The 8,892-nt window shown below is 34.0% G+C and overlaps 1 protein-coding gene across 1 annotated transcript; it reads right to left on the bottom strand.

Moving 5' to 3' along the window:
• Window positions 1–5,432: 5,432 nt before the first annotated feature.
• LOC122313633 (bidirectional sugar transporter SWEET3-like) lies at window positions 5,433–6,953 on the bottom strand. Its single transcript, XM_043128793.1, has 6 exons — window positions 6,917–6,953; window positions 6,796–6,832; window positions 6,443–6,662; window positions 6,020–6,181; window positions 5,679–5,798; window positions 5,433–5,603 (listed from the first exon to the last, which is right to left on the bottom strand). Exons 1-6 carry the CDS (start codon window positions 6,951–6,953, stop codon window positions 5,433–5,435), a joined length of 747 nt encoding a protein of 248 aa, XP_042984727.1.
• Between the last annotated feature and the right edge of the window lie 1,939 nt (window positions 6,954–8,892).

The following is an 8,892-nucleotide window of genomic DNA, read 5'->3' as shown; positions in this document are numbered from 1 at the left end:
AAGAGAAAAGGGTTTGAGACGGGGGTTGGGGAAGAAAGGAAGAAAGGGATGGATTTAGGGTTACCGGCTTGCAGAAGAAGAGGAAGGAGGAAACGAGATGGAGTGAGAGAGGAAGAGGTCAGATTGAGATGGAGATGCAGGGACTAGGGAGGGAGGGAGGGAGGAGGGGAGCGAAATTGAGAGAGAGAGATGGAGGTGGAAGGAAATGGAGAGTAAAAATGTAAATAGATGAAAAACGCACCGTTTTATTAGATGATGTGGACAAGCCGCTTGCAAGCCGATTACATCCGGCGCTTGCATCCAGCATTTTTCTAAAAACAAATAGTGGGTAAGCTAATCCAACTCTTATTTGACATGAATCATGATAGTTAGTTTGTAATCTCTTTGGTGCAGATACACGTTGGACGATATGATATGGAAGAAGAGAAGTTGAATATTAGTGGAAAAAAATTGGTCTAAGAAGATAATGAAGTAGATTGGAAAGAGTAACTGAAATAATAATTATGGATGCCAATGAAAGGAAAGATGATCAAGAGATTGCATTGGTGATTAAAAGGTGGGAATAGTAGTTCAGGCAAAACTATACGATTTCGTGTATATCAGAATAGTTCGTGTATCAAGTAATAACCAACTTGAACCGATTAAATCCTGAAGAGATTTGGTAATTTTCAATTCCAAACAGTGTTGAAATGGTTAGGATATTTCTGGTTGGGTTGGACTTGAAACTTGGTTCGAGCAAGGCAAAGGACTTTTATGTACAACCCTAGAACATAATAGTTAGTTTGTAATCTGATTTATTTATTTATTTATTACTATGTATTTCTTTATTAAACAAATCTTTTAGGATTGAATATTGTGAATCTAACCGCGAGCATGAATACTTTATATAATTTAGACTTATAAGATATGAGAATTTTTTCGTTTTCTTTTTTTCTCCTAGTCAAAGTTAAACCAAAATGAATGAAAACGATGACTTTACAACTCCTTGCTATTATTAAACAAAAGACTCAATATACCAATTGCACTGATCAAAAGAAAAACTAAACTTAAGGAGTAATGGACCAATTGTATGAACCCTTATTTTGCTTTAAAAAGGACTGTCATAAAGAGGTAATTTGTTATAGTTCAAACTTCATCTTGTACACTTCAAAGGCCATAACCAGCAAAGGAGTATTGAATCAAAGTCCAAGGTACTTCTAGCATGCGAGGATAGTTTTTTTTAATGTTTTTAGGTTTGAATTCCTTTCCTTGCCTTTTGCCTTGTCATTAGTAGTTTCATTACTATTGTAATTGTAACTCTTCCTTTAAATCAAAAGGGATTCCAAGTATATTTCAAAGGCAAACTAAACTAAACAAATCATTGAGAACGAACTGTGAGTTAAAATTTTAGTAGATGATGTTGCTTCTTCTTTGCAATAACATTTATGAACATTTCATTTCACTATTCTGATCGAGAAAGAATCTCTTCCGAACAACCAAGTTATAATGACACTAAAAATTGATGCTTTCTTGGCCGTGTGGAACATAGATTAACATTATGTCATTCTTATAGGTGATTCCTCATCCAAGATTAAAAGAAGTGTTATATGAGAATTTCGAGATCAAATAAAATATTTTTCTTTACATTCCTCATGAGCTACTTATTTCTTCAAAACAGGAGCTCAAAGTAATTTTTCTCCGTTTTCCCAACAAGTCAACTGGGTTACACCATTGGGATACATCGGAAAGTTCTAATCTTTGGCAACAATCAATCAATGCATAGTGTCAACATGAAGGCCACATGAGTCAATGAGATGAGTTGAGGGTGGTGGAGTGAGGTCTAAATGTGAAGATATTGGTACAATGTGTCTAGGCGTTCGAGGCACGTGGAACACACACGACTTCGTCAAAGTGTGAGGCCCACACTAATGCGATGACTGAAAATTATGGTCTCTTCTTAAAAATTGACCTCTAGGAAGTTCAATGGAGTGCTCATGTGAACCATAGGTAGCCCAGAGGTTGAAGGTATGCACAGTGGAACACATATAAAAGTGGTCCACCACATATAAGCAGTAAGTAAATTACCATAACACTTGCATCGAACAGTGAGCATCAATGATGACCTAAGAACCAAGAGGCTAAAAACATTAGTTTAAACTCAAAAAGATTTCGTGTGTATTTTGAGCGAGGAATTAGAACCAAAGAAAGGACACGAAAAGTGAGCGAAATTTCATTTATTTCAATGTAAAAGAACTTATTAAGCATATATATACATAGAATATGAAATTTAAATCAAAAAATATATTCATAATCTTTTTTTTATTTTTATTTTTTATAATATAATAATAGATAATAAATTCATAAATGGGGGAAACAATGTGTTTAAGTTTTTTTCCTATCTCTATGAGTCTCAGGGATAGTGGGACAGGAGCCAACAAGTTCCAACTTACAAAATGTTGCTGAGACAACCTTTTCTAGGAACATGGAAGCATAGTCAGTGGAAGAAAATCTTCCAGCCCTTCACAACACTTTATCAACCTCTGTAAGCCACCAGTAATCATATAGTCTCCACCAACATTTCTATAGCTTAGCTCTGCAAGATTGGGCAACTTGACAGTGCATGCAAAGTGTTTGATGATATGCCCGAACGAACTATTGTGTCGTGGAATACCATGATTTCTAGTTACTCCAAATGGGGAAAATATGACGAAGCCCTAAAACTAACTTCAATTATGCACCATGGCACTATAAAGCTAAATATGACTACTTTATCCTCTATACTAAGTGTGTGCGTGTGTTTGAGTTTGGTGTACGAGGGAAAAGAGCTTCCTTGTTTGGTTTTGAAAACTAGGTTTGAAAGATTTGAGTTCTTTTCATTTTTTGGTTTTGAAAAGAAGGTTTGAAAGATTTGAGTTCTTTTCATTGTTTGGTTTTGAAAACTAGGCTTGAAAGATTTGAGTTTGTGGGTTGCTCATTGTTGTACTTCTATGTGAGTTGTACTAAGATTGAAGGAGTTAAAAGGGAGTTTGACAAGTTCTGTGATGAAAATGACTTGCTGTGGAGTTTGATGCTTGTAGGGTATGTGCAATGTAACTTAATGAGTAAAGCTATAGAAGTTTTTAAAAAAATGCCATTCCAAGATGTTGTGGCACAGACTACATTGATCTCCAGATTTCTGAGAAGTGAGAATGGGTGTGAAAGTGCTTTGGAGTTGTTTAGGAGGATGAGAAGGAGTTGTGAGGTCATGCCAAATGAGTTTAATTTGGATTGTGTTTTAAGGGCTTGTGGGAGATTGGGTAGCCTAAACAAAGGGAGGACTGTCCACAGACTTTTAATAAAATATGAATTTGAGTTTGATCGCTCGATTGGTGATGCATTAATTGAATTTTATTATGAATGTGAGGCTATTGAGGATGCCAAGATAGTGTATGATAGAATGAGAAAGCCTTGTTTAAATGCTTCCAATTCACTTATTAGGGGACTTACATTAATGGGTAGAATTAAAGATGCTAAACTGATTTTTAATGGACTGCTTGAAAAGAATCTAATCTCATGTAATTAGATGATTAAAAGTTATGCAATGGGCGTTCTAGTCAAGGATTCAAAGAGGATTTTTAATAGAATGGACCAACAAACTATAATTTCTTTGAATACTATGATTTCTGTGTATTCAAGGAAGGGTGAACTTGATAAAGCTTTAAGGTTGTTTGAAGAAATCAAAGGAGAAAGAAATCCAATGACATAGAATTCAATGATGTTGGGCTATATTCAAAATCATCACCATGAAGAGGCATTCAAACCATATGTGACCATGCATAGATTATCAATATGCTTTACTAGATCGACATTCTTTGCTCTATTTCATGCTTGTACATGCCTTGGATCTCTTCAACTAGGACAATTACTTCATGCCCACCTGATTAAAACACCATTTGAATCAAATGCTTATGTTGGAACATCTCATATAGATATGTACTCCATATGTGGGAGCATCCCCGATGCTCAAAAATCATTTAGTGGCATCTCTTCACCCAATGTGACAGCTTGGACAACTTTTATTAATGGGTTAGCACATCATGGAATTGGCTGCAAAGCAATTTTACTATTTGAGGATATGTTAAAGCAAGAAGTTGTTCCTAATGGAGTGGATTTTGTCTGCGTGTGGTCGTGCTGTTCTAGTTGATGAAGGGATGCGAATTTTCTATTCAATGCAAAAATGTTACGGAGTAACCCCTGATTTAAAACACTACGCATGTATGGTGGATCTTCTTGGTTGTTCAGGCCATTTGCAAGAAGCTCAGGAGTTTCTAAATTAGATGCCTATTGAACCAGATGGGTTTGTCTGAGGAGTTTTGCTGAGTGCCTGTTGATTGTGGATGGACATAGAGTTGAGTGGGAGAGTGGCTGAGAAAGTGTTTAGTTTGGATCCTAAGTCAATATCTACTTATGTTATTTTGTCTAACATCTATTCTATTTTGGGGAAATGGGGGGAGAAATCAAGTGTAGGGAAGAGATTAAGGGGCTTAGGCATAAAAAAGGCTCCTGGTTGTAGTTGGATTGAGCTGGACAGCAGAGTTCATATGTTCTTTGTAGAAAATAGAACCCATCCTCATTGCCATGATATTTATACAACTTTGCAGCATCTAACGTCCAATAGTGGAGGCTATTTACTTTAAAGCAACATACTCATTGAAGATCTCACTTCAATTGTTTCATTTTTTTTTTCTTATTAAGTTTTTTCCCTCCATACACCCTCTTGGCTTTGGTTTATTTCTAGATTTTGGTATGCTAACAAATTAAATGGAGTTTTTCAAAAATAATTGATCTGAAATTATCGATTTAGGTTATCTTCCTCCATATCTATGACTCAGATATTTATTATAGTTTATCATAACAATATTATCTCTTTACATCTATACTATAGGCAGATGCAGTTTTGGGAAAAACTTTGTTTTTGTTCATTGCCAAAAACATTGTTTTGTTTAGGGTTAAGCTCATTGTAGCAAATCTTTGCATGTAGTGACTTGGGTAGGCATAGGTTTTAATTTGTTTAAAATGATTCTGATTGTGTTTGCAAATATGGTCATAGTATTTTTCCCTCGGTTGAGCATTATGAACAGGTTTGTGAATGGACTCAACTTGTGTTACATATTCTTCAATGCTAGCCCATACACCATGGTGACAGAATATTCCAAATGTAACCTTCAATACGTATTTTTTTTCGCTTTCCAATTACATGGCGGTCAATCGTCATGCACGCTGAATGATGACAAATACCTAATATTTATTGCTTTATGAAATTAAGTAGTGCCAGTCACAAACCAACCCCTTGGAATGACACAAAACATTACTGAAGTAGAAAAATACATTTGTGCATGCCTTTAGATACATAAGTATGCACATATGCATGCATGCATTGAGTTTTGAACCTAATAAGATCACAATTGGTTTTTCTATATGTTTCCATGCAACCTCTCATCAATTGTAAGCTGAAGTTGTTTGGATCTCTCATCATTCTTTTCCAAATCCCATTTGTTTGGTTTTTCCATAATTCCTTGTTTCCTGTACTTGCAGTAGAGCATGAGTTGAAGGATACTTAAAGGACTACCAACCATATTTGGGACCTGCAAATTTCAGAAATATGGAAGTTATGAAATATATACATCACAACAGACCTAGAGATCAATTATGATACAAACCGCAAGAAACAGATCATGACTCAGTAGTCCATAAGCCATCCAAAGTGAACTAGCAAGTAATGAGAAAAAAGATAAGTAGAACGGCATGAACTCAACGCTCCTTGTAAGTATGACTTGCTTCTGCAATTAAAAGCTAAAGTTACATGATGACAGTAACAACAAAATGCTATGCCCAAGAATAGAAACTTGAACAGGAAATATGAACTTAGAATGAAGTGGCATGTATATATTTGACATCTTGAATGGATTTGAAACCAATAAAAAAAGTTTCCATATTTTATGTTGCCAAATAGGTTGCTTCAAAGAACATTTTCATGAAATTGTGAGAAATGATGACTCACCACTACAACCAATGGAGAACCGTACATTGCTACAGAGGCTACTAGTCCTATGCTCCCAACAAATAGCTTTCGATGATGGTGGTCATGGAAAGAAAAAACTGAAATGATTGAAGTGGTGCAAAAGATTACGATAACAAGTGTCACTATCATAGCTACCTTCATCTGCACCCTCATGAGATTTATACATCAATATTGTCCTCATGTAATTGTGCATGCATGTCTACTGTATCTTAATGTAGCAACAGAAAAAATTCACATTTTAAAAATAAAAATAAAAATTAGTATACTGGAACATATAAAGAAGGCACTTGGCCCATGCATACATTCAGAGCATAATTATATATCTCGTGCTTGCATGGTAAACTATAATAGATCATGTATACAGGTAAAAATATGCTATTAAATGTGAAATGTGAAACTTGCCTTTCCTCCTAAAGTGAACCATAAGTATATGACTATGAAGGAGATTTCGAGAAGGATCCCTAGACCATTGATGGAAATTACAAGAAAGTTTTCCCACATATTGCTTACAACTGGCAATCCATACCAAGTATAGAGGAGGCAGTTTAATAGTGCAATAACATAAGGAACACAAGAATACCCCTCCATGCTTTTCTTCCTTATGACTCTTGAAAAAGTTAATCTGAAATATAAAAAAAATCATAATAATAATAAAAGTTGATAAAAATGGTCAAATATTCAATCCTTCCAATATTGCTCACTGGACTTGAATAAGATGAAGTCAGTTAGGCAGTAAATTAGAATGTTGACATTACATGGGAGCCGTATAGAGTAACAAAGAAGCAACATTCCCTGCAATAAACACCACGTAAATAGGAGTATTAAGTGAAGTTTTTGTAATATTTGGGAGCTAAGAAAATAAATCGAGGAAAATACCCATGACTCCTACTGCCAAGCATAACCTCTCTCCCATATTTGGCCTGGCTAGGAAAGATGTTCCTGAAATGAGAACTTGTCCCAACAACAAAACTCTGAACAATAATTGAAAACTGTTTAGTTGACTTTAGCACTCTTCATATATATATATATAATGGTGAGATAGATAAAAAGAGAATATGTGCATTTGCAAGTATCTTTGCACATCCATATGTTCGATAAGAATGATAGGAAATTGGAGAAAAAAAAAAGTATGAAATTATTTACTTTATTTAGCTGTAGAGAAAAGATTGAGAGAATTGAGTCTTTTGTATTAAATTTGTGACTGTGTACAAAATACTACAATTATTTTGGCATTTTAATTTAAGAGGATTTGGAGACAAAAATTAGTACATTTGGAGTCAGATGAATGATTTGCCTTTTTATTGATACCATTTGGATTTATATCATACTCTTATTAAAGTTAATTGATGAATTCACTTACATATTTTGAAGACTAATTGTAAACATAATTTAAATGTTTAAGTTGCATTACATATATATATATATATATATATATATATATATATATATTTCTTATTCTGAAACACCGATTCAAAATGTGATCAATGATGTTTCGAACCTGATTTGTTGCCTAGGTAGAAATTTGGTCGGTGGAGTCAATTGCCCACTTGTTAATATGGACAATTCATTATGTACTGCTCAGGTTGCACAATTGTTAGTTGAACCAAGCATATGAAATTCTGTTACCTAGAAATTGATTGGTGATTATAGATGTAATATTCTTGGTGTTTTCAAGCTGAATGATATGTGAGCATAAAGAATATGTTCCCAACCAGAGAAATGTACCAAGTGAATTATGTTGTTGTAAAACATAGAATGAATAACTTTGATCTGAATGTTTGTAACATTAATATATAGCTCCCAACATGGTTTAATGAGCATTAGAACCTTCCTTTCGACGATTGGTCACATCAACCCTAAAATAGGCAATCTCAACATCCAACTCTTTTCTTTTTAAAAAATAAAAAAATGGTCATCTGATACAACACATTTTCATGAAGAGTCTAGTTAGCATTATGAATAATGTCAATATTTGCTCTTCAAGGGGATCGATGTTGGGGCATATGTTGATGAGCCCTATATTGTGGGATAAGTAGAGTAGGATATTATGCTTATCGAGTAGTGTTACAGTCGTAAAAAGATTTTACAATAGTAAATTTACAAACTGATGTGGTTTTCATGTAATACATTAGATCAATTTTACAATAAACAAAACTTTACAATCTGAAGTACTACATCAAGTCATGTCAATTTGTAAGTTTACTTTTGTAAAACCCTTTTGTGGTTAAAGCATTTCTCATGCCTAAAATGCCAAGGGAAAAAAAAGGACGAGTTATTCATAAGTTGGTATAGAAAGAAGGATCAAATTCTTATCAAGTTCTTGCCCAAACTTGAGGGTCTTAAGTGATGTAGACAATAACAAATGAAGTGAGTCCTATATTATTTGTTGTTCCTTTAATGTTATCTAAAATATTTATATTAACGATAATAAATATTATAGAGCTGACTTTATGTGGCCGTCTCTCTCTACTAGAGACTCAAATCTAGGATTTTTTTTTCCATAAGATAAGTAAACACGTAAACAAATGTTTCTTATCACTTACTAAAAAATTATGTAGTTTCAGCTTCAACTTGATCTTTGATTTTAGGTAATAATGCTCTTTGTAATCTCGTATTAGGCTTTTATTGGAAGTCCATAAGACAAAATTGATTTGGCTCTCTAGTCAGTAGAATTGAGTGCATCACATGGCACATAGGTATGTTGCATGCATCAGCTAACTCAAAAGGAAAAAAGTGATATTGTATTAAAGACTGTACATGGCTATTTTATGTACAGTTTATTTAAATCATCGTTTTAAATTTATATTTATAAGAACCAATTAGGTTCATTTTATGAATCTTAAACTAATATA

This window comes from Carya illinoinensis, chromosome 6, assembly GCF_018687715.1.
Source record: "Carya illinoinensis cultivar Pawnee chromosome 6, C.illinoinensisPawnee_v1, whole genome shotgun sequence".
NCBI classification, from domain to species: Eukaryota; Viridiplantae; Streptophyta; class Magnoliopsida; order Fagales; family Juglandaceae; genus Carya; species Carya illinoinensis.
The sequence above is the reverse complement of the archived record's forward strand: the minus strand, read 5'-3'. Positions and strand labels throughout refer to the sequence as shown.

Coding starts and splice junctions, on each gene's coding strand:
- LOC122313633 (XM_043128793.1), bottom strand. CDS start 6,953: ATGGGAGAGAGGTTATGCTTGGCAGTAGGAGTCATGG. Junction 6,663..6,795: donor TTACTCTATACGGCTCCCAT/GTAATGTCAACA, acceptor TTTATATTTCAG/ATTAACTTTTTCAAGAGTCA. Junction 6,182..6,442: donor GGTTCACTTTAGGAGGAAAG/GCAAGTTTCACA, acceptor ATGAGGGTGCAG/ATGAAGGTAGCTATGATAGT.